General features: G+C 41.4%; 1 protein-coding gene across 2 annotated transcripts in view; it reads left to right on the top strand.

The window, feature by feature from the left end:
* The window catches only part of SLC44A5 (solute carrier family 44 member 5), a 174,309-nt gene that overhangs the window by 99,664 nt on the left and 48,340 nt on the right, over positions 1-26,305 (top strand). For both annotated transcript variants that reach the window (XM_081193759.1, XM_081193760.1), the window contains exons 3-4: positions 13,971-14,044; positions 24,994-25,078. In XM_081193759.1, the coding sequence (XP_081049885.1) occupies positions 13,971-14,044; positions 24,994-25,078 (159 nt within the window). The remainder of the gene's footprint in view (positions 1-13,970; positions 14,045-24,993; positions 25,079-26,305) is intronic.

The following is a 26,305-nucleotide window of genomic DNA, read 5'->3' as shown; positions in this document are numbered from 1 at the left end:
ATGGAGATTTTCACGTTCCCACCTCTGCCTCCTACCTATCAGAAGACAAATATTTCAGGCAGCATTTTTTTCATAGTTTCATAGTTTCCTATTAGTGGAGAAAATATACTTGGAATGAATCATAGATTCATAGAGTTGGAATAGACCACAAGGGCCATCGAGTCCAACCCCCTGCCAAGCAGGAAACACCATCAGAGCACTCCTGACATATGGTTGTCAAGCCTCTGCTTAAAGACCTCCAAAGAAGGAGACTCCACCACACTCCTTGGCAGCAAATTCCACTGTCGAACAGCTCTTAGTGTCAGGAAGTTCTTCCTAATGTTTAGATGGAATCTTCCTAATGTTTAGGCAGAATTTAAGGGAAAAATCCTTAAATAAGAGACACGGGGGAATGATTAATGGACTTCAATGTCTGTACACTAATGCGCAAAGCATGGGAAATAAAAAAGATGAGCTTGAGCTCTTAGTACAGCAAACTAAATATGACATAATAGGCATCACTGAAACCTGGTGGGATAAGTCCCACGATTGGAATGTAATAACGGAGGGATACAATCTATTTCAGAGAAACAGACCAGACAAGAAAGGAGGAGGAGTGGCATTATAAGTCAGGGATGTGTATACCTGTGAAGAGATCCAAGATTTAGAACCTCAAAGCCAAAGTGAGAGCATTTGGGTCAAAATTAAGGGAGAGAAGAATAACAGAGACCTCAATGTGGGAGTTTACTATAGAACCCCAAGCCAAACGGAGGACATAGATGATGCCTTCCTGAAACAGATGGCCAAGCATGCAAAAGGAAGGGAGATAGTAGTAATGGGGGACTTCAATTACCCGGATATTTGTTGGATGTCAAACTCAGCCAAGAGCATAAGGTCAAACAGATTCCTCACTGGCCTTGCAGACAACTTCATTGTCCAGAAAGTGGGAGAAGCAACAAGAGGAACAGCCATTTTAGATCTGGTCCTAACCAATGTAGATGACCTGGTTAGTGGGGTAGAAGTGGAAGGATCATTAGGCACGAGTGATCTTATAGAGGAGGGAGAAAGGTTGTTTTCTGCTGCTCCAAAGAAGCAGACACGGAGCAATGGATCCAAACTACAAGAAAGAAGATTCCACCTAAACATTAGGAAGAACTTCCTGACAGTAAGAGCTGTTCGACAGTGGAATTTGCTGCCAAGGAGTGTGGTGGAGTCTCCTTCTTTGGAGGTCTTTAAGCAGAGGCTTGACAACCATATGTCAGGAGTGCTCTGATGGTGTTTCCTGCTTGGCAGGGGGTTGGACTCGATGGCCCTTGTGGTCTATTCCAGCTCTATGATTCTATGATTCTTTCTTGTAGTTTGGATCCATTGCTCCGTGTCCGCTTCTCTGGAGCAGCAGAAAACAACCTTTCTCCCTCCTCTATATGACATCATTTTATATATTTGAACATGGCTATCATATCACCCCTTAACCTCCTCTTCTCCAGGCTAAACATGCCCAGCTCCCTTAGCCGTTCCTCATAAGGCATCGTTTCCAGGCCTTTGACCATTTTGGTTGCCCTCCTCTGGACACATTCCAGTTTGTCAGTGTCCTTCTTGAACTGTGGTGCCCAGAACTGGACACAGTACTCCAGGTGAGGTCTGACCAGAGCAGAATACAGTGGCACTATTACTTCCCTTGATCTAGATGCTATACTCCTATTGATACAGCCCAGAATTGCATTGGCTTTTTTAGCTGCCGCGTCACACTGAGCATGCAGTGCTAAATTTCCATGAGCAAAGGCTGTATTCTAGAGAAGGAAGAGGGAACTCTGAGATACATCAAGTAATAGGTTACCAGCTCAGTGGTGCAAGCCATGTTTTGTTAAATGCACCCCCCTCCCGTTTAAATAGTGCCAACAAAATAGTCCTCCTATGCATATTTAGGTGGGAGGAGCAGAGAAGGAGGTTTCATTGTGTGAACATTCTTCAAGCATAATGAATTCAATGGAGACAACCCTCATTCCAAGTATATTTAGTGCATTAAACCAATTCAACCACATACCTGTTCTCACCCTGCTCCTCCTCAGATTCCTTAACCAATGTAGCGCCTTTAGGAACTGCAGGTAGGAGGGGAAAGCAAATTATGGTTGAATCCCACCTGACACGAAACACACCCCTTCTTAACCCAGCTCCTTTCTACCACCTCCACATTTAGTGCACTCAAGTATCTAAATAGAGACTGAACTGTTGGGAGGAAGAGAATTTTTTTAAAAACATAAATGATCACAAAGGCAAAGCTAATACTTAACAGCGGTGCAAACTCTGTCAAACTAGAACATACACACAAAAATCTTTGAAAGAAGTGGAGCATGGTTTGGTTACCTTGTCTTCTGGTTTTTACTCCTTACCTTTTCCATACATTTCCCCCTTGGATTACTATGGTACCATTTCATTGCGCCATCATGAGACTAATAAGATTAGATCTTTCTTAATTTGTTCACGTCCATGATTTCAAGAGGCAGTGTCACAAATCACGAGCCTATTAGTGGTATGCCCAATGACCTTTATTTTCTCTCTGTGAAGGCCTGAAGGGATTCCACAATTAAGCCTCCAAGAGTATATGAACAAAAAGAGCTACAATTGGTGGCCAAGAGAGGCCCTGAAATTAACAGGAACAGAAGAAAATATACTCTTTGAACTGATTGATTGCAGGATATTACATTAGCTACGCAAAAATGACTCCATAATTCAGTAACTTCAATCTCTCTCCCCCCCCCCCACCCCAAGTTTACAATCCTTAAATTCAGAAAGCTGATTTTTTGCTTGTGGTTGTTGCAAGGCCTCAGCCCTATTTAATTATACCTCTGGATGTGTTGGACAATGGTGAGCACTTTGCTTAGTTTTCACAGGTTGAAAGATAGCCAGCTTTCTCCCCACTCTAGAACTGAAGCTTTGGGCTGCTTTGTAAAATAGGCTTAGCTTTATTGAATAGTCTTTGTGTTTCCAAGCAGATAACAGAAGTGGGAAGGGATGGCACAGGGAAAGCAAATGAAACTGGCTGTTCTTAAGAAGTTCAGATAATCCTTGGTATGCCTATATAGGTATAAGCCACCTTTTAAAAAAAATACCAATTTCAGATGTTTTAATAAGGTACTAAGAATAACGTTTGAGAAAGGAAAGCTTACAGTATTAAGGTGGAAAACGCAAACCGCACTTCAGTATCCGGTTTTCCCCCTCTATTTCTCCCTGTCCTGGGGCTGCTGATATGGTTTATGATTATAGTAATCCCTGGGCAACTATTCCTTTTTAGTGTGTTATCCTCATGATACCTAGGGTGCTCCATTAACCTGGTCACCAGTTCTTCAAATATGATTTTCTATCCACTTCTGTAACAATTTCCAGAGAAACAGCCATTTTAGTCTTTTGCGGCAAAAAACAGCCACCTCCTAGCAATTTAAAGATTTGGTTTTAGTGTTGGATACTAACTGCGCATAATAAATAGTGCATGAGCTTTTTGTTCCATCCTTTCAGGTGAGTACAGAACCCTTACTGCTAGCCTTACTGCTCCACCTGCTTCTGGGGCCTCACAACTCGGGGGACATATTGTATGTTGGCCTCAGATATGCTCCTCAGCCTGCCTGTGTCCCACAGCCTTGAAGGCAAGTCTTGGGACTACACCCTTCATGCTTCAAGGTGCCTAAAGTTTGACAAATGCCCTTAACTACCTGATAATGTAGTATATAACTCCCACACAATGGACCTATTTAATGGCTGACACTCATTAAGCAGATCTGCCACCAAATCAGTACAGAATAGGCAAAACACACACACACACACACACTGCATACAATGGTGAGCAGCTATGCCTATGAAGGGCAGGAGGGTGGATGACAAGTAGCAAGAGGCAGAGAGGGGTTAAATAGCTTGAAGCCTAATGCCCAACCTTCTTTCCTTCAGTACCCATAAACACTGCTCACTGACTGATGATACCATTGTTTGGAGTGCAGCAGAAGGAGGATTGCTGATGCCATTGTTGTCATTTCAAGATAGTGGCAGGCAAAGGTGAAATGTGCTATCTCCTATAACCTGAATGGTTGTACTCCCAGTACTTTTGTGCCTCCCATCCCTTTAAATAAAACATATGTGCAGTAACATTTGATTTTTTTTGCATCAGTGATAGGACTTGCATTTGCTCATAGTTCTGTAGTTGTGGTCTTCCAGATACTGTCGGGCTCCCACCTCCCACCCATCTCACCTCAACCAATGATCAAGATATTGGAAGTTGTAGTACATTGCTTGTTTAAAACCCTCTGTTGTTGTTGTTTTGCAGTTTTTTATGTGCTTTAATTCCTTGGCATTTTAAGGTTTGTTATATTTACTTGTAATGAGTCTAGCTTCCTTTGCAGTGATTTAATTGTTGTGTTTATATTGTTATTGTGTTTATTATTTAATTTTTTATACTCTTATACATAAGCCACTGCTGCACTCACACTGACAGGGAATAGCTTTTCCCACCTCTTTCCCTCACAGAATGGGTGGGAGTATGGGTGTCCAATCCTAGCTCCTAATGAAATGCGGACATTTTAAAGGGTGCAGACTCGATGTAGGAGTAGCTGAGCTTTCAACTAAGCAGAAAGAGCAAACAGTCTCTAATGCATTGTGGATTTTTGACGATATGTTCCCTGAGTGCTGGGCACTGTAGGAGGTATTGGTGGGCACAATGGCACATGTGTGTGCCAAGTTGGCTTGTCCTGTTCTAGATGTTCTATTTTTCAGCTAGCTGCATACTTTATCCTTTTTTATTTATTTCTTTAAATAGTAGAGGGAAATATATTAAAATGCCATGGGCATTATTAATCATGCACAAATTGTAATTGTGTCTGAAATGCGTTCTGGTTTAATATCCTTCTATATGGCTCTGATAAAAACCAAGCCTTCTGCCTCCTAGATTATTCTCTTCTCACTGCCGCAATAAAGTACATTGGCCTGCTTCTTTTGCTCTGCAATGATTTAGGAAGAACAAAAAGCATAAGCTGTGTGCATAACCTGCGCTGTAATTTGGTTTCATGACAAGTTTGCTGATACATTTTCCCTTTAAACCCAGGCAGAAAAATGTTGCCTTAAACTAGAAAAATGCATTTAACATATGCTATCCGGCCATAACAACAACATAGTTATTAGAGTAGAACTTAACATACAGACACCTTGCAGCTGAACTAGAATGTCAAAGACTTATTTAACCATCAGAATATGAAATACATAATTACCAATCCGATATGATCTAACATCTTGCTACTTTGTTAGAATTTATAGCAGCTTGGTACAAGGCACTGTAGGGAAATGAATCTCCGTGCGGTGCACCTAAGTTTATTCAGTATTCAACCTTCCTATGTTAATCTTACTGCATGTGTTTAATATTTAATGCTACCATAGCTGAGAACTGAATTCCTGGGCACAAGCTATTTCAGTCATGGTACTGAACTTATATACTGGCAGTGGCAGCCTGGAATGGGTGTGTGAAATTTATATTATATTCTAGGTAATTGTACTATGGTTTTTTTTAAAAAAGGCTTTCCAATTTGTTTAAGCTGTACAGGAAATAGAAAAGAAAATGATAGCAACAACAAAAGTTGCTTAGAGTATGCTAACCTTTCTGCTACACTCAATATGTTACACTCAATATGCTACACTCAATATGTTAGCAAATTTGGAAAACTCAGCAGTGGCCAGAGGATTGGAGAAGATCAGTCTATATCCCAATCCCAAAGAAGGGCAGTGCCAAAGAATGCTCCAACTACCGCACAATTGCACTCATTTCACATGCTAGCAAGGTTATGCTTAAAATTCTACAAGGCGGGCTTAAGCAGTATGTGGACCAAAAACTCCCAGAAGTGCAAGCTGGATTTTGAAGGGGCAGAGTAACCAGAGACCAAATTGCAAACATGCGCTGGATTATGGAGAAAGCTAGAGAGTTCCAGAAAGACATCCATTTCTGCTTCATTGACTATGCAAAAGCCTTTGACTGTGTCGACCACAGCAAACTATGGCAAGTTCTTAAAGAAATGGGAGTGCCTGATCACCTCATCTGTCTCCTGAGAAATCTCTATGTGGGACAAGAAGCTACAGTTAGAACTGGATATGGAACAACTGATTGGTTCAAAATTGGGAAAGGAGTACGACAAGGCTATATATTGTCTCCCTGTTTATTTAACTTATATGCAGAATTCATCATGCGAAAGGCTGGGCTGGATGAATCCCAAGCCAGAATTAAGATTGCCGGAAGAAATGTCAACAACCTCAGATATGCAGATGACACAACCTTGATGGCAGAAAGTGAGGAGGAATTAAAGAACCTTTTAATGAGGGTGAAAGGGGAGAGCGCAAAATATGGTCTGAAGCTCAACATCAGAAAAACGAAGATCATGACCACTAGGCCCATCACCTCCTGGGGAAGAAATGGAGGCAGTGAGAGATTTTACTTTCTTGGGCTCCATGATCACTGCAGATGGTGACAGCAGTCACGAAATTAAAAGACACCTGCTTCTTGGGAGAAAAGTAATGACAAACCTAGACAGCATCTTAAAAAGCAGAGACATCACCTTGCCAACAAAGGTCCATATAGTTTAAGCCATGGTTTTCCCAGTAGTGATGTATGGAAGTGAGAGCTGGACCATAAAGAAGGCTGATCTCCGAAGAATTGATGCTTTTGAATTATGGTGCTGCAGGAGACTCTTGAGAGTCCCATAGACTGCAAGAAGATCAAACCTATCCATTCTTAAGGAAATCAGCCCTGAGTGGTCACTGGAAGGACAGATCATGAAGCTGAGGCTCCAATACTCTGGCCACCTCATGAGAAGAGAAGACTCCCTGGAAAAGACCCTGATGTTGTGAAAGATGGAGGGCACAAGGAGAAGGGGACGACAGAGCACGAGATGGTTGGACAGTGTTCTCGAAGCTACAAACATGAGTTTGACCAAACTGCGGGAGGCAGTGGAAGACAGGAGAGCCTGGCGTGCTCTGGTCCATGGGGCCACGAAGAGTCGGCCACGACTAAACGACTAAACAACAACAACCTTTCCGCTGAAAAGATATTGAAATTAGGTCGCGCATTAAATGGATTCTGCAAACAACGCTTTTGAGGAGCTTTATTGGGATGTAAGAAGAGCCTGCTGGATCAGGCCAGTGGTTGGTTTAGTCCAGTATTCCTTTCCTCACACTGGCCAACCAGATGCTTGTGAGAAGCCTTCATGCAGGACCTGAATACAAGAGCACACTCTCTGCTCCTGTGGTTTCCAGCAACTGGTATTCAGAAGCATTCCTGCCTCCAATTGTGGAGGCAGAGCATATAGCCATTGCCTCATCCTCTCTTAACGCCATCCAGGTTGGTGGCCATCTGTGCTGGTCCCGGGGGGGGGGGGAAGGTACTATTACCGTAGCCAAAGTTCAGTCCTGAGTCACTAGCCTGGTAGCAGCTCACAAGCTGAGACGCGAGGTCCGAAACAGGGAGCCGGGCGGGGTCAGGAACACTCAAAGATCAGAAGCAGGAAGCCGGGCAGGAAACAGGAACACTGGAAGGTCCGAAACAGGGAGCCGGGCGGGAACAGGAACACTGGTAGTACAGGTCTAGGTCCGGGTAAAAGCTGGTACTCCACAACGACGTTGCTCCCGCAACCTGGGACCGGACTGACTGACCTTTATCTTCTCTAAGGCCAGGGGCGGTCCCGGCCCCCAGAAGCCCCGCCTCTCCTGGCCTTAAAGCGAGCACTCCTCCTGGGAGAAACCAGTTCCCTTCGCCTCTCTGCCCTAAGCCTCTGCAGTTCAGGAGAGGCCTAAGGGTTACTGGGCCCCGGGGAAGGCTCACCTGTAGACACTGAGTCCTCAAGCACCTCTGGGGCCAGGATGGTTTCACCTGGTGCCTGCTCCCGAGGATCTGGCACAGGTGCAGGCTCCACAGAATCTAGGCCTTGCCCCAGTTCAGCCGGCCCTGGAGGCGGGGACTCCTGTGCCGGCTGGGATTCCTCCGGTTCACTCTCAGAATCGGAATCCCAGGCCATCACACCATCATTGGTTCCTGTGGAAGTGGACTTCCAATAGTTTATGTGCTAGGTGAAGAAGTCCTTTCCTGTATCTGTCCTGAATCCTCCAACATTCAGCTTCGTGGATGGATATCCATGAGTTCTATTCTTATGCGATGGGGGGGACGATGACTTTTCTCTATCCACATTCTCCATGCCATGCATAATTTTATAAACTTACCGCTTCTCCCCACCGCCAGCCTCCAAACCAGGTTGGGGAACAGTGGGATGGTGGCGCTCCGCCTCCCCGCTGTCCCCCGAGCTTGTGGGGCTGCCCGATATCTGCACGAAGCCCAGGGTGCGCTGTGCAGTGCGCCCCAGGCTTCAGGATGCAGGCTGCTATCCACAAGCCTTGGGAGCCCGACGGGAACTCCCACGGAGCTCCCAAGGCTTGCAGATAGCTTCCTGAAGCCTGGAGAGCAAGAGGGGTCCGTGCGCACCGACCCCTCTCGCTCTCCAGGCTTCAGCGAAAGCCTGCATTCGCCCCATAGGACGCACACACATTTCCCCTTCATTTTTGGAGGGGAAAACGTGCATCCTATAGGGCGAAAAATATGGTATATTGTGTCACCTCATACCCACATTTTTTCTAAACTTAAAAGCCCCAAAGGATGCAACCTTTCTTCATAGGGGAGTTCCTATTGACTTTGGTAAAAAGGACGTATTAATGTGTCTCTCTCATTTGAGTGAAGCTTCCTCTTTTGAAATCAAATGCGTCCATCTTGGATTTTTTTGGCACTTGCTCCTAATTGGCTCAACAATGCTTGCATCTTGTGCCAGGTCCTGGGCACCACTCAAGATTAGGTCACCACTCCTCTGGTTGGTTCCTGCACCAACTGGTCTATATTTAGGGTATATAGATTATTATTTTTTTACCTCTTTTAATGTCAAAAGCCTCCCTTAAAAAAAAAGTCAAGCATAGTTTGGACCCTTAAGCCTGTTGTGAGCCTCTGTTTTACTCTGCTCAGCTGCACAATAGGTGGTTTAAGGCAGGAGAAGCATAAATTAAAGTTTTAAAATCAAAACAGGAAAGCTGTAGATGAAAAGAAAACAAGAAGAGAGACATAAAAACTTGCAAATAAACATTCACAAAGAAGGTCTTAACTGCTGGACAAAGTTTTCAGCACTATAGAAGAATGAACATTAGAATGCTACGTAAAAACTAAAAAGCCTTTGTTATCTGGATTTTCACTTTTTGAAATTTGGCAACCCCACACAGTAGCAATTTCCACTTATTCATATTTAGAACTAATCATTGCTTTTCAGGATGTGTCTTGATCTGCTGTTATTCTGGAATTTTGTCTCATCTAAATCCTCTACAGGAATTCATAGTCTATACAATGAAGGGCAGAATGGGACGACACTTCCTTAACCAAATATCTCTGTTGTATCTTTGTTGCTCAGCCCCATGTTGATGAGATTAATATATAATCTCTTTCTTTCTAATAAAACCAAAGCCCTCCTCAGGTATTTGTTGTTTACCTGCTTGCTGGACCTGCTACCCTCTCCCCACCTCTCTCTCACACACCACATGAAGAGAGCTATGACACATTTAGTATCCTGCAGGGAGAAAGATTATGTCATAATCTCATCAAGTTGTGTGTGTGTTTTGCTGAAACAGCTAATATCCCTGCTTTATATTTACAAATGTGTAGTATATTTCCATCACGATGAAACCTCTGTTGGGTGCAGCAGTGTAAAACGTGTGTGACATTCAAAATAAAATATAGGCCAAAAATTAGGATACGTACAGTAAGTACTCATTGGAGGATGACTGCACCAAATGTTACAAGGAAGATATGATTAGAATGTCTTGATTATGGCTGCTGTTTATCATGCTATTAGTTATGTAAATTTATAATGTTGCTTAAAAAGAGGGCGAAAAATGTTACTGAATAATTGCAGAGTTCTAGTTTTCTTTGTTTGATAATTAAATGTTGCACTTTTTAACATGCACTGAAAAATGAAATAGTGCTTCAGTCTTGAAGTAGTTGATTTACCCTTGTGTTAGTAAAAGGTCGTAGCATTTATTGGTCATCTTAAGGGAAAGGATACTGCTTTGCCTGTAATGGCATTGATTAAAAACCAAAAGAAAGTAACACCTGAACTAAATGTTTGGGGCAAATCTGAATTAGAGCACTGGTCACCCACTTCCTCTTTTTGAGAGTAAATCTCTATCAGTCCAGATAGACAAGTTTCACAAGGCAAATCGAAGCTTTCATTGCATTGTGACAGTAACTCTTAACCCCCTGAACAGAATTTTCAGAGGAGGCTTACCTAAATAACTGCAGTTCCAAATGAATAATCTGTATTCAGATTCATTTAGCTTCTTTCTCATCAGAGAGGCATTGTCTGTCACACTGTTCTGAACCTTTGAAGCCTTGATCCTTGGGTGTCTGTGGTACCCAGTGCCTGGCACTGGAAGAACCGACTTAGCTCTGTAAAATATTTTAAGTTTGGTCCCCGATGAATATAATAGAATCATAGAATTGTAGAGTTGGAAGGGATCCTGAGATCATCTAACCCAGTGGTTCCCAACCTTTTTTTGGCCATGCCCCACCTAAGCATCTCTAAAATCCTGATGCCCCCTCCCATGACATATAATTCTTATTATTCAAAAAGCGAACGCCTATTTACGTAGAGGAAGCCTGGAAGCTTATTAACTGTTAATAACTTATTCTCGAATTGCCCCCCTTAAAAATCAAATTTCCCCCCTGTGGGGCATGTGCCCCACATTGGGAACCAGGGATCTAGCCCAATCCCCCTGCAGTGCAGGAATATGCAGCTGTCCCATACAGGGATTGAACCTGCAACCTTGGTGTTATCAGCACCATGCTCTAACCAATTGAATCCCAGAATCCAACTTACGTTACACTATGCATTCTAATTTGCAGTCTATCAAATTTATGTACAATAGATGTTTATTAAAATAGCAAAATTATTCTGTGCATTTTCAAAGATAATGCCTTGAAAGGCAACAGCAGCCTTTGCAAATATATCTTTTCTGGTTTGTTTGTTTTTAATAACGTGAGCACTTTATAAATATTTTAAATTGTATTTTAAAATATACTGTCAGGATGGCTGTCAGTGACCAAGGTGAACCCCTAACCTCACCCTTATTGTCATGTTCTCATTTCCTCTTTTTCCCTGTCTAGAAAGTTTGCCCCTAGATCCTTGATTTCACTGCCCTTTATGGATTGAGGCTGAGCACACTCTTAGCAGCTGCATTACCCATGACTTAATTTTCTTGAGATGTGCCCTCTTCCAGTCTCAAGTTCGTTAAAGCCTTTTGCGAGCTTCACTTCCAGGATGGCCTTCAATTGCAAAGCTAAGAATGTCAAGAGCCGGTTTTGAGTGCACACGTAATTATACTTTAGATCAGTCCACCTTGAATATCTGCTCTAAAAATAGGCTGGAACGAACACCTTGAATCTATGCAGTCTTTGTGGTTCTTTGCCATTTCTGTGAAAGACCCCTTGAATTTTATTTACTTAATGAAGATGGGGTTGGGTTGATTCACTTGTTGACTCAAATGCATTCTTGAAAGCAGAGAACAAAATCAAAGTGGAAGGAATACTAAATCAGAAACTGAAAAATAGGTCAGATTGTAGCTCTGTGAAATATTTTAAGTTGGATACAATGAATATCTCTCTAGGTATAGAGAAGTGCAGTGGATTGACCCACTTAGCTTAAAGTTAGAGTGCTGAGAAATACTGGTGTTCATTTGCAGTTTGTGCTCTGTTCACATGTTCTGCTTTTGTGCTCTCACCACTCCTCCTGGCTCATTTATTTTAACAGTGACTTCAATGTTCTAATATTCTTTCCCTTCCTTGTGTATTTACTGTTCGTGGGGGTTTTCAGCTTGACTGGTGAAGCTAAGTGACCTGCTGTTTTTCTGTCAGTGCTCTATGGGACAATCAAATTCTTCAGATTTCCCAGGTGTGAAAATTATTAGGGATTTGATCCACGTGCATGTATCTCACCCAGTATTTCTTCTTCCTTGATGGCTTATAGTTGAATGTGAGAACTACCTCCATTGAGAAGTATTTTGTCTAAATAAATAATTTAGAAAGCAATTTATTCTGGTGACTGTTTCAAACATGAAAGTTGTGTTGATACAGCAGTTGTTATACGTGCATCTGTGGACACTGCATACAAGTATCTTAAGATTCTACACTTAGGTAGGAAGAACCAGCTGCACAAATATAAGATGGGGGACACCTGACTTGCCAGTAGTACATGTGAAAAGGATCTAGGGGTCTTAGTAGACCATCAGCTTAACATGAGTCAACAGTGTGTTGCACAAGCAAAGAAAGCTAATGCTATTCTAGGCTGCATCAACAGAAATCTAGTTTCCTTATCATGGACGGTAATAGCACCACTCTATTAGTCAGACCTCCTTATCAAGAACAGTAATAGTAGCACCACTTTAGTCAGACCCCACCTGGAATACTGTGCCCAGTTCTGGGCACCACAGTTTAAGAAGGAAATTGACAAGTGGGAATGTGTGAAGAATAAGGGCCAACCAATGATAAAGGGTCTGGAAACTAAGCCTTATGAGGAATGGTTGAGGGAACTGGGTATGTTTATCCTGGTAAAGAGACAGAAGAGATATGATAGCCTTCTTAAAATATCTAAAGGGCTGTCACATGGAAGATTGAACAAGTTTATTTTCTCCTGCTCTGGAGGCTAGGACTCAGACCAATGGATTCAAGTTTCATGAAAGGAGATTACGACTGAACATCAGGAAGAACTTTCTGACAGTAAGAGCTGTTTGGCAGTGTAACAAACTCCCATGAGACATGGTGGACTCTCCTTCCTTGGAAGTTTTTAAATAAAGGTTGGATGGCCATCTGCTATGGATGCTTTGGTTGAGATTCCAACATTGCAGGGGGTTGGATTAGATCACCCTCAGGGTATCTTCCAACTCTACAGTTCTATGATCTTAAATTTACCAGGTTTATTTCCAGACTGAAGATTATATTCAGCCAAGGCCTACTCAGATCAGACCCATTGAAAATATTGAACCTAAGTTAGTCAGTGTTTCTTAACTTCAATAGGTCTAATGTAGTGGGACTAACATTGACCACCCAGAGGCTGCAATCCTAACCCTACTTACCTGGAACAAAGTGCCATTTCATTAAGTTGTGCTTACTCTTGAGTAGGCATGTGGTGGCATTGTTCTGAGAGGGGATGCTCCCTGAGCACTATGGGACTTGCACATACATCCACTCACACAGTAATCTGATCACTGAGCTGCTGAGTATTAAGACACTGAACTGCAATGGTTCACCAGGTTTTCTCTGCTTCAAATGGTGATCCATGATCTAGAATTAAAGTTGTATTCGGCTCCGAAAAAAGGCAGTCAGGTCCTGAACTGCCCAAACTAATGACACCAATGTATATTATCTCTATTTTTTAAAATCTTGTTGAAAAGTTTCTTTCTGCTCATGGCCAATAAACACAATCTCCACCCCCACCCCCAACAAGCAGAAGTTGTAAATTTGTATGCTGTTTGTAATTCACAGGACACTTTTATGGACTAAGAAGGAAATCTGCTGCTATGACCAGAATGATCATGCTTTGCACTGCAGTAATGCCTAAACCCATAAGTGGTCCATGGATATGTGCGTTGTCATTTTATGTAAACTGCTCCTTCCTAGGAGCAAGCATATAAACATTTGGCCTTGCTTATATCTTACTGGCATTTTGGACGGTTAATTCTTGCCATGGAACTTTTGGCTCAAGATACTTGTGGCTTTGAAAATGAGATTTGCAGAAGGATTAGCACACTGAAAGCGATTGCCAGTGGATGGATAGATCTGCTGAACAGATGCCATTTGCACTTACAGTGTACCAAGAATTCAATTTTATTTTGGTTCACAGTTGTATTATGGGACACTTGTGTAACTGCTCAATATCTTCTGTCTTTAGGTATTGTACAGACGTTCTCTGTTGTGTCATCTTCGTTGTGGTCATCCTGGGTTACATTGCTTTAGGAATTGTGGGTAAGTAAATACATGTACAGTTGATGCTTATCCTATTCATAGGAAAGGAACTTCTAATTTACTTGAGAAGCAATTGTTGCCTTAAGTTAAATGGGCACCCCGATTAAATATAATTACATTCATTTAACACATTTCTTGGAAACAAAGCATGAACTACCTGCTCTCATTGACTGTTGTAATTATAGGGGGGAAATAAAAATGATTGGTATATTGACCAAAAAAAATCCAATATGAAACAAAGCTGGTAGAGTAGCCATGGTTCAATAATTTTGTTCTTCATTACTGTAAAAAGCTGTAGTTATAGCAGGAAAATGTTGGTAATTAGAAGTGGGAGAAAATAAAAAGTTTTAAAAATGAATTCTTTATAATGTTAGCAACAATCCATGCAAATAATGAATAGAACAGTTGCTTTTTTAAGTGGGATGCAGAGCTAATGATCAGCAGCAGATTCTTTAATGTGCATCTCAATTTTGTTTGAGAGAACTTCACTGAGAGCCAAAGCTTTATAAGGCACACAGCTGCCGCTGCTCCATGTCACTTTAATCTCCACTCAGCCCAATGTCCAGTGCAAGCCATGTCTGACATTATCACACAGTGTTTATTTGACATCACTTGGTGTATTTATTAGACAAGCCTTCTCCAGCCTGGTGGCCTTCAGAAATTGTCGGTCTACAATTCCCATTATCCTTGACCGCTGGCCATGTTAGGTTACATGTTGGGGAAGACAGCTCCATATTTCTCAAGACAAACCCCAGCAGCTGGCATGAATATTCAACTCATGGATACATCTTTTTAACTCAGTGGCCAAGCTCCCATTGACATTAATAGATCTGGACTTAGTCTGCTGTTTATTTACATGTGATGCTGCTCTTTGGCAGTAGAGTTCACTTTAGTTCTGGCTTAGCCTTAGTGAATTTTTAAAAATTTCTTTTTATTAACATCATAACATTTTTTCTAAGCTGTACAGCTACATAGCAATAGTATTATGCCATTAGACTACAAAAAGGAACACACATCTTACAGAAGAAGTACAATCAAGAGAATTAGAAAGGATGTTCATCCTTTGTCCTGCTGGAACAAACAGTACAGCTCTCTATCACATCATAGTTCCATAGAAAAGGCAGTCACTATACAGTCGAGATGAAAGTATAGCCTTTTTTTGTTGGCTCTCTTTTAAACTGAACCAAGTTCAATATTTATAAAGACAGGTTCCAGATTTCCTCTGGGCTGTAACCAAGCCAGCTCTAAAAGAAACACTACCTGCCTTTAGCACAGGACTCTCAGATATCATGCTTTATGTTTCATGGGATCTCTCCATCCCTGAGGCAGGTACATTCCATGTATAATAAAGGTTTTTGTACCCATTAATACCCTGCCCTACCGAGTTTGTGTTTCCCTTCAAGCTATCCCTTTGTGAAACAGAATTTTTAAATGTGTGATCACATTTGTTTCTGGTTCATCAAATTGAACAATAGATTGATTAGAAGAACTGAATACTTCCAGGAAAAAGGCTAGGGAGATGGTTGGTAGCTTGTGCCCAGCACCCCTGGACTCTGAAACCTTCCTACTGCACTGTACTTTCCTCCAGCAATGCACAAATCTCCTGTAATCCTCTGGCTAGGATTTCACAGCAGTTTTCTACATAAGGTTTTTACAGAATCATGTACTGCATAAAATCTAGATGACTGAATGGTTGGTTGCCCAGTTCTATTTTCCCCACAGGCATTGGTCACTGTATTGCCTGTACTCTCACTGTAAAGAGAGAATCTCTACTTAAACTTTTGAATACCTGTAAATGCTCAAAATAAAAGCTATCCATCCTGAAATCAAAATTCATTTTGGGTGGCGGCGGCTATTTTCTGTTCCTCTTATGGGAGTACTTTTTCAGTCTCAAATTCAGATTCTGAAGCTAGTCGGATCTGGATGCTTGTTACACACACACTTGTACACAAGTTGGCTATACGATTATTATTATTATCATCACCAGCCTTGTTTTACACTTTTTCATTTGCTTTATTTTAAAAAAAAAATGAAAGATGAGATCAGCCTTGGATAGACTCCAGGAAGTTGTCCTGTTCAAAATGCATGAGAGTCAATAAAGTTCATATAAAGGGAAAATAGAGTATAAATCAATTCACAATCATGAGTTGTGCCTAAAGCAACTCGTGACCGAATAAGATCTGTATATTTCTGTCCTTTGGCTCTTTATAGATTAAAAAAATGGGGGAAGGTTTTCTATAGTCTATAAATGTATGAAGCAGATCTTGAGTCCACATTTTATTTGGATGGGTACAGAAACAGAAAAGTTCAGATCCATCATTTCTAGAGCGTGGAGTTTGCTATTGATTGTGGCAGGGGGGAAATGCTGAGCTGAAATTCTAGCTTTAGTAACACATGCAATCAGTGTGGCTTGAGTAATATTTGCAACGGTACAATCAGGAAGGGATTTAGCTCTCACTGTAGTTCCAAAGACATTATATTGTCATGTGGTGATAAAAGGACAATCAAATCTTCTTGCATGACCAAAGCTAGTGATTTATGGTAATAGTCTTTCTCTGATCTGCTTCAGTGATGATTGGCTGTTGAATGATTATGAGCCACATAAATATTTATTACAGGAGTTATTAATTGCTGTCATTGGGTCAACTTTACCGTCGGACCAATGATGCTGATATGCCATCCAGTGACGTTTCAATTTTTGCAGAATTCAGTCCACAATATTTACATTTGCACTTTCTGGATTATTAAGAACATTTTTTAAAAAGCAACCTAGTAAAATGTTTAAGACAAAAACCAATGAAATATTATAAAAAGATTCAAAGGGCTGCAAGAATGGTATAATTCAAAATAAGAAAAATATTATATGGTTTAGCTCCTGGCAGTTCTCATATAACAATTGAGAGCTGACTATGCTAAGCATTTTGCTAAACCAAGAGCATAAGTGAAGCTCACGTGAGCAAGTGATTAGCATAGACAGCTCTCAATTGTTATATGAGAATTTGTTATCCATGAATCCTTAGGTCAGATGCTCTCCTACATATTTCTATTTCTGTTTCTGAAATCTTCCTATTGCAGTAAGTGTTAATCTGTTGAAAGACACAACAGGAGATTAAACAATGGGGCAGGAGGCCACCTGTGAAGTAGTAAACCAAATTTACCTTCTGTATTCAAAAAGAGGCTGCTTTTACAGCACCTACCCCTATGTATAAATTTAGGATCATGTGTCCTATAATCTGCTTCACTGTATTGGTAAATTGCTGGTGTTTAAAATCCATAAGCACAACTGGCTGGTTTTTATTGCCACATACTAAAATATTTTAAATGTTTTGTCTTTTAAAGGGAAACACTTCACAGGAATGCTGTTGGTTCTTAATCATCAACTGATTTGCAGCGTATGTTAAGTTTCCAAAGCAAGTAGTTATTCTCCATATTTTGTCCTTGACGGGGAATCTTACAGTTCAGTGTTTTGCAGCCACTTACTCAATCCCAGACCAATAAAGGAATACAAAGTGAGAGGATATTTGACAAATGCATTAAAATGATAGATGTTTGTGATTTCTAGCTTTGTGATTTGTGAGCTTGAAGTACATTAGTGAATGATGGCAGCATAACTTGATGTTTGAAATATGGGGACCTGACAGGCTTTTGCACACACACATGTCATTCTTGTGCTATACCATTGTTACATGGAATGCTGACATATTAAGATTCTCAAAGATTTATGATTGGTTCCTGGAAGTTTGCACTAAGGATCTGTCAAGTGATATGAAGACTTGGAACAAAGATTTTGGCAGGCAATTAGGCTAACAACGTTGAAACCATATAAGAAAAAGTTGCCTGAAGTTTACTGAGTTATTAGGATTGTGGTCTCTATAGACCCAGCATTGGTTTGGGGAAACCCAGCCAGATGGGCAGGGTAGAAATACAAAATAATTATTATTATTATTATTATTATTATTATTATTATTATTATTATTATTAGTTCTTTTGAACAATATTGTTTTATTACCTGTTGCATAAAGAATTATGGTTCATGTTATGAATGGCTGCTAAAAAATAATTTCTGCTTAAAAATAGGAATACATTTTATTATTAAAAATTTCAGACTTACTTGCATTAGAAAAGGTAATACATCAAATCCAGCAATAAAGCTAGTTATGTTGATATAAAAAATATGATACCAGTTTGTAAATTTGTAAATGAAGTTTAAAACATAACACACACATCCCAAATACATTGCTGTTTAACATATGTCTTTGCTGAGCTAATGCTGTATGAGAACAATATCTATTTGGCATTGCAAGTCATTGTATAATGTAGAAAGATAACAGGAGATGCAACTAATTACAGTGGTACCTTGGTTTACAAACTTAATCCGTTCCAGAAGTCCCTTCTTAAACCAAAGTGTTCTTAAACCAAGGCGTGCTTTCCCATAGCAGCAGGGGACTCAATTTACTAATGGAACACACTCAACAGGAAGCAGAACATGTTCTGCTTCAAAGACAAAGTTCACAAACCAAAACACCTACTTCTGGGTTTGCAGCGTTCTTAATCCAAGCTGTTCATAAACTAAGCTGTTCTTAAACCAAGGTACCACTGCAACACGTCCTATTGTTGTTGCCATTTTGCAATGTCTGAAATGGTGCTTTTATTTTTCCTCATGGTGAAATATATGCAGGCTTCCAAGGTGAGCACAGTTTAGGCATCTCACCATAGTGGTGGTGTCCACTTCAGAAAAAGCACAGGAGGAAAAAGTGATTTACGCTCCTTGCTTTCTCCCTATTATAGAGCATCAGAGTCTTCAATTCCCCCCACCCTAAAAAAGTGCTGGTCTTGGTAAATACATAGTTTCATATATCATTGGTTCATCTCTTTATATGCAAAAACTAAAAGAGGTTTTAAAAACAAATGTTCAGCTGATTCGTATGACTGTCTCCCTCCCCCTGTCTGTAAGCAGGCCCTTGGTCATTGCCAACAATCAAGTATTCAGCCATGCATAACATTTTATGGGTGCTGAAGTTCTGTACGCTTGGATTCTATTTCATTTAATACTTGGTATTGGGTCAGCAGCAGTTCACCACAACAAATACCTGCAACAAATAAACTACACAGCTGTCTAAGGCTGATTTCTTCTTTCTGTGGATGTTGTTCAGTTAGTTTCTATTCTTTTTAGAGTGGGAAAGAGAATGAGATATTTATCAAGTGCTAAATCTTAAATAGTACCACACTTTGCTTTCTCCTTATGTTCATTTGAGATGTGAAGCCATCTTCCCTCTGTATCCACATAGCAGAAAGGAATCCCATTTAAAGGAATCCGATTCCACAACAAACTGAGATGAATCTATTTGCAAAACAAAGCTGCTGTGTAAATGAGGGGGGTGTACTTGTAAATTCAGGAGGTAAACAATTCGGCAAAGAAAACCATGTTCCGTAAAACAGGCCAGTGCAACACTTGTTTGTTGCCATTATGGTTGGATCCATAGAGCAGATACAAAATTGCAATGTAGCATGAACACTTCTGGGTGTTCTGTGGCCTGATTGGTAGGCTGAGGGTTCCTCTGCTAAAGTCGGGGAGTGTGTTACCTGAGGACCTATTCCTTTGCAACATTGCTGGTGTTTCAGTTTTTGCCCAGATCAGAGGGCTATACATTCGCACCTTCGACCTCAAATGCCTTGGCTCCCAAACAAATCAGCTCCCAAACGATTGAAATCAGGAAGTGAGTGTTCTGGTTTTCGAATGATTTTCAGAAGCTGAATGTGCAGCGTGGCTTCTGATTGGCTGCAGGACACTCCTGCAGCCAATCAGAAGCAGTGCCTTGGTTTTTGAACAGTTCCAAGAGTCGAACAGACTCCAGGAACACATTGTGTTCGAGAATCAAGGTACGACTACATAGCAAAAATAGGAAACCTTTTTGGCTTGCATTCACTGGTAGGCAGTGAGTTTGTAGGCCATACACATCCCAGCTACCCAAACACAAATACTCAGGGAGAAAACACACTCACACACGCAGACAGAGAGGAGGTGTATGGTGGGGTGCAAATGAGGTCATTGCATACCTCCCTTCTCCTTGCTGCCTACCTGAATGGCACTGGGAATAGCTCCTTAGCATTTGCAGTGGAGAGGAAGGTGCATGGGAATGAGTCAGTAGACCTTTCCTTCGCATGTCAGTCAAGCTCCCTACTAAACAGCTGTGTGAGCTGAGAGAAGCATTGTCAATTTAGTGTGATGGTAATGATGGGGCAAGGCTGTCTGAGGGGGAAATGTTTAGTGGACTGTCAGGAAGGCTCAGCCAGTGACTGAGGATTAAAGCCCTTTGCACTTCTCTTTTAAATGAGTGGCCAGTCCAAACTCCCTGACCTCTTCTGCTTGCCTGCCTGCTCACAAATGAGAAGTGGAGCTGCTTCAAAGAGGCCTTTTGCAAAGGACTTGCCCTTTGTAAAAGCACTCCTTGAAGCAGCTCCCCCCCCTTTCGGAGTGAACAGGCTGGTAGGGGCAGGGGACTCCCCATTCCTTGCTGCCATTTGTATGTTTGCTCAAAGGTGAAGGGAAACTGATGATATAAATTGCCATTTGGGGCAGAACTGGCCTCAAAGTCCAGAGTTCTTTTCAAACTTCATTGCAAAAGTACACAGTAAAATTTAATTGATCTGAGTGTCCCGGAAGTAGCTGCAATATTTACTTAATCAAAATTTAGGTGGTCTGGAGTACTATTTACGTGGGGTAATGGTGATGTTTTATTTTGCCTAATGAAGAGTTCTGTGTAATTCAAGAACTTGCTTCTAGCTTTTTTACCATCTGTTGGGCTGATAAAACAATCACATCACTTGCTGTGCACTGCTTGTGTTGTGGAACAACACAGTTTTTAAAATGTGTTTGGGTAGTTAGATCATTATTGTTTCCATTTTGCAGAAATGACTTGTGGGGTTCAAATTATAGTTTAGGTGGCACTACCTTCTCATGGGCACTGTTGTTTCTCAGTGTATAACCAAGACCTGGATGGTGAAGCAGGGTGAAGTTAGCCTCTAGGTTGCCCACCTAGGTACCTTCAACCCCAAGGGAGACTGGTGTCAGGAGCCAGGGCCTGGAGTAGGTCAGCAATAAAAACATTGGTGTCAGTGAAGTTAACTCTTTATTCAAGAAACCAAAACAGCACAGGCTTAGTGATCACAGTGACTCTTCCCAGTAGTTCTTGTCCCAATGAGGCAGTTGCGACGACTGAATGATTATGAGAATTGCTGTTGACTGTATCTATAATTCCCAGGTTATGCTATGTTTGTCCAGATTAAGTGTGTGTCTGACAAAATTTAGAACTACTTGCATAGAACAAATGTTTTCTATGAATAGGCTGTAATCTGGTGGCTGAGCATGGATGCGAATTTGGATCTTAAGGTCAAAATCTGATTATCCACTGACCACTCTGTTCTTCATCAGATTTAACATGGCATATTCCTGTTCTACACGGGAGAGACTTCTGGTTTGTATGTGGACATTGTGGTGTGTGAGCATTTGTCAGAGTACTATTTCTCTATTATTTGAAGTTCTTGGAATATGAAAACTAATTCCGGAAGCAAACTGGATAATGTTGGCAGCAGTGGCTAATTCTAAATTATCTGCAAAAATGCAGCTGTTAAGTTTTGCAACCAACATTGCTGGACTGCTTTAAATCTCACATGACAAGATTTATCCCTGCTGGTATCTGTACTGGTGGGAAGAATAATGGTCCTAAGGGAGGGGGGTATTTTCTGTAGTGTCAACATTTTTGAAAACAAACTAACCTCAAAAAGAGGGAAGGTTGCTACAGAAGCTGCACTGTAGAGTGTATAAAGAAGAGATTAAAGGAGTTCATATCAACTGCAAAAATTGATCTGCTTGGACACGGCATTTTTCTGCAATAGATGTGGGGAAATATTCAAGGACAATGAAAACCTCTTTTGTGCACAAACAAACATCATGTCCCGTTTCAAGAATGTGCTTTCTTCTATTCTCCAGTTTATATATATCCATGGAGTAGTAGATGATAGACACCAAACATCCCCCCCCCAAAAAAACACCCCATAGTATTTTTAGGTCATGTTTTAGGTCATGATTTTTAGTATGGACCTTGACTTGGTTTTGTACTTTTGAAGGTACATTGCATTGCTTAGGATTTTAAACCTCAGAGGTGTAGTATTACCCTTGCTAAGCAAATGTGCTAGTGGCTTTGTGCTACTCTTTGGGGGAGCCAGTAATACAAAGAAGTATCCTAAATATCCAAATGTTATCCTAAAAAGTCTATTAATTTAGAAGCAGTACGACACAATGTTTTAACATGTGCAATTTTGTTATGCACCTTACAACAGCTGAAAGTTTTTCTTGTGCCTGGAGACCTCATTCCTGAATTGAAATCTCAGTTGGATGTACAAAATTCCAAGAATTACTGCACTCCTATATAGGGATGCGGGTGGCACTGTGAGTTAAACCACAGAGCCCTGGGCTTGCCAATCAGAAGGTTGGTCCCAGCTCCTGCCCACCTAGCAATTTGAAAGCATGAAGTGCAAGTAGATAAATAGGTACCGCTCCAGTGGGAAGGTAAACGGCATTTTTGTATGCTGCTCTGGTTCGCCAGAAGCAGCTTAGTCATGCTGGCCACATGACCCAGAAGCTGTACACTGGCTCCCTCGGCCAGTAAAGCGAGATGAGCACCGCAACCCCAGAGTCGTCCACGACTGGACTTAACAGTCGGGGTCCCTTTACCTTTTTATATACTTCTATACTTGATAGAGTTTAACCACTGTGGAGTTTCCTGCCTTTAAACAATCACATCAGACCTTTTGGAACTCAAGTTTAATTTTGCACAAGCATACGGATACTAGCCCAGAAACTCAAATATATAATTCTTCTGGACGTCAGACACCATGGTTTAGCGATATGAACCTGACCAAAACATCAGACTTGCACACTCCCTTCTTCTCCTGCTTCTTGTTACATATGAATCAGGGACTGAGGTTTAAGCCAGCACGGCCAGCCATGAGGCAAACTGCGGCAGCTGCCTCAGGTGATGGAATCCAAGGGGATGGCCGTGCCACACTCCCCACTGCTGCCAAAAGAAGCTGCAGTGGCTTCTAGTGAGATCTCACAAGAGACCCTCATGATCTTGTATGGCTCTCATGAAAACTCACTAGAAGCCACCACTGCTTTTCCTCACTTCTCCTGTGCCACCATGGGTGCCCCACCTGCACCCCTTGCTGTTTCTGGAGAAGTGAGGAGAAGCAGGTTCTGGTAAGATCTCACTAGATCTGGTTGGAAGCCTTCTGCTTCTCCCCACTCATCCAGAGCTACTGCAAGCTCCTCCTGCTCCACCAGAGAAGTGAGAAGAAGAAGCTTTGGTGGTAGTTTCTGAGTTCCAGAGACATTTCATGGGGCACTCCTGAGATCTTGCAGGGCAACCCTGTAAGTGAGCCTGTGGTGAGGCATTGGGGGCACCTTCTCATTTCTCCTCAGGCGGCAAAACAGGATGCACCACCCCCTTCACAACAGTCTTTGTTTTAAGCCAGGATTCTTTAAAGGGGAAACTTAAAGCTTGTGAATCCCACCTTCCAGCCACACTTCGGCATGTGTATGATCCCAAGGCTCATGCAGACAGCACTGAATTGTGGTTTAGAATTACATGTAAACATGACTGTTTTCTTACAATATAGTACAGTGATCTGTAATATACTGGGGTGGTGGTGGTGTGCTTCCAAATGAACCAACTGCCTAAATGAATTTAGGTTGCAGTCCTCTACCCACTTAGCTGGGAACAAGCCCCATTAGACTCACTGGGACTTACATCTGAGTAAACATGTATAGGATTGCACTGCTAATGAAAGACGTGAAGCCGCTGCCTTCTCCTTAAATCTACAAATGCATTGTGGTAGGACATAAGCAGCTTTATTTTTTTTCCATAGATTGCTGGAGGTAAGATGAATGAAATAGACTTTAATTCTGGCAGTTCAACAAAATGGAAAAGAAGCCATGAATGAATCCCATTGTGGAAAGCAGCTTTTGACTATTAAGATTAATCAAAAGTTTATTAGCTTAAGATGTGGTGTCGTAGTGAGAGTGAACCTGGGAGACCAGGGTTCAAGTCTCCATTCAGCCATGAAGCTCACTGGGTGACCTTGGGCCAGTCGCTGCCTCTCAACCTAACGTACCTCACAGGGTTGTTGTGAGGATGAAATGGGAAGGAGGAGAAGTCTGTACCCCACCTTGAGCTCCTTGAAGGAAAGGTGGGATGTAAAACACCTCTGGACCACAAGTGCCAATGTACAGACTGCCATGGACAGCTTTACACAGGGGCTCTGTTGTGTCATGCCCTATCACTCTAGTGCCAGAGTGTGCCAGTGACGCTGGAGAAGATTTAGTTTTGAGTGTTTCTAAATTTAAAACTACAGAAAATAAAGAGGAATGCAAGCATGTGGCAATTATAGAACAGCAAGTTCAAAGCGATTTGCATAAATCAGGGTTGAGAGTGCATTGTAAGCGGCTCATGCAATTCAGCGAACTGAGAGAATCTAAGATGTGTGAGTGCAGGCACGCTTAGGTTTGTTTTAGCTTTGTTTGCTGCCATTGTATGGCTTTATGCCAACAAAGTCTTTGTAATGGTTCCCTGTCCTCATTTTAATAACCGTTATTTTCTAAGTGCATTACCTCATTTTCTGGCTGCCAGCCAGATATGACCTGATGGAAAGGGGGAGGGGGAGAGAGAAATGTTTTACTTTCTATCTATTCATCCATACTTTTTTCATTAAAGGGGGGGAAAAATCTACTGTTTAAGGAAAATCAATAGTATTCAGTAGCTATTGAGAGAGGTTAAAATGGTACATGACTGGCAGTGCATTTTAATGACCAGCAAACTTTAATTCCAAGCCGACCTGCTACAAGGAGGAAATGGAGCTATAAAATATCACTGATGCTTTCTTTTTCGCAGCTTGGGTACACGGTGACCCCAGAAAAGTAGCTTACCCAACTGACAGCTATGGGCAGTTCTGTGGTCAAAAGGACACGCCTAATGAGTAAGTACCAAGATATTCCTTTGCCTTCACTTTTCATGATGCATGAAAGAGAGCACTAGACTTCTGTCTCCTGGAAGTCTTAATGGAAAGATGAGGCCTTCCTTCAGTGGTTTCTCTGTGTTGACTCCAATTAAGATTAAGATTTATATTGAAAAAGCTGAGTGATCAAAGCAAAACCATTGTGCATGTGCAGTCCGAAGGCTGTTCATAATTCAGTAAAATACAATTACGTCATGCATCCCAGTGATTAGAATGCCACACTTTATAAAATGCATTGGAGCTGATTAGCCAGCATAAGTTGGAACATTTAATTGAAATGTCCTCTGAGAAATTGTTCCTGCCAATCCAAGAAGAAAAATAAATCCTAAGTACCACAGGCTGCATCTCATTTCTATAAACTAGATACCCCTTGCTCAGTGGGTAAAACATGCCAGCAGCAGAAAAATAGCAAAGGAGAATTCTACCACTGGCTGCTACCAGCTTAAAAGAATGCACTTTATTTTCATACTGGAAATTCCTATAAGTCCAGGTCTGAACTTTGGGCCAAGAGCCACTCATAACTTCTCCCTGCAGATCACCCACTTTAATGTCCCTACGTTATCACAGTGTTTTAAGCATCTAAAAGCAACACCATAGAATCTGGGTCTGGTGTGTTATCCATCCAATCATCTGCTGTAAAGCATAATATATTTTATAGACAAAGCATCATGTACAGTCTTTGAATACATAGGAAGCCTTCCTGAACAATAGATAGGACACTTTTAGATTAGGTGATCTGCCATGTTGAGCCATTCTTTTCCTTTCCTTTCCAATTCCCAGATGTACCACTTCCCAGCTGGGGTGAATTATAATTATTTAAAATATTGTTATACTGCCTTTAAACAGTAAAATCTCTCTCTCTCTCTCTCTCTCTCTCTCTCTCTCTCTCTCTCTCTCTCTCCACACACACACACACACACACACACACACATATAATTGAGAAGGATTTTACTGTTTAAAGATAGTATAACAGTAGTACTGTGACTACCATTGTAACACAGAGGCAGCCAGTAGAATGCCCTCAAGATTCTGCAGTGATACAATTCCCACAATCCCTGGCCATTGGCTTTAACTTATGAGAGATATAGTCAGCAACATTTGGAAGGTACCAAGTTTTCTTCCCTTGCAGTCGCATGTTCCTACTTATAACCTCATAGATGCATATTGACACATAGAAGGAGTTGTTGG

This window comes from Podarcis bocagei, assembly GCF_964188305.1.
Source record: "Podarcis bocagei genome assembly, chromosome: 5".
NCBI classification, from domain to species: domain Eukaryota; kingdom Metazoa; phylum Chordata; class Lepidosauria; order Squamata; family Lacertidae; genus Podarcis; species Podarcis bocagei.
This window is presented reverse-complemented; position numbering and strand designations above follow the sequence as displayed.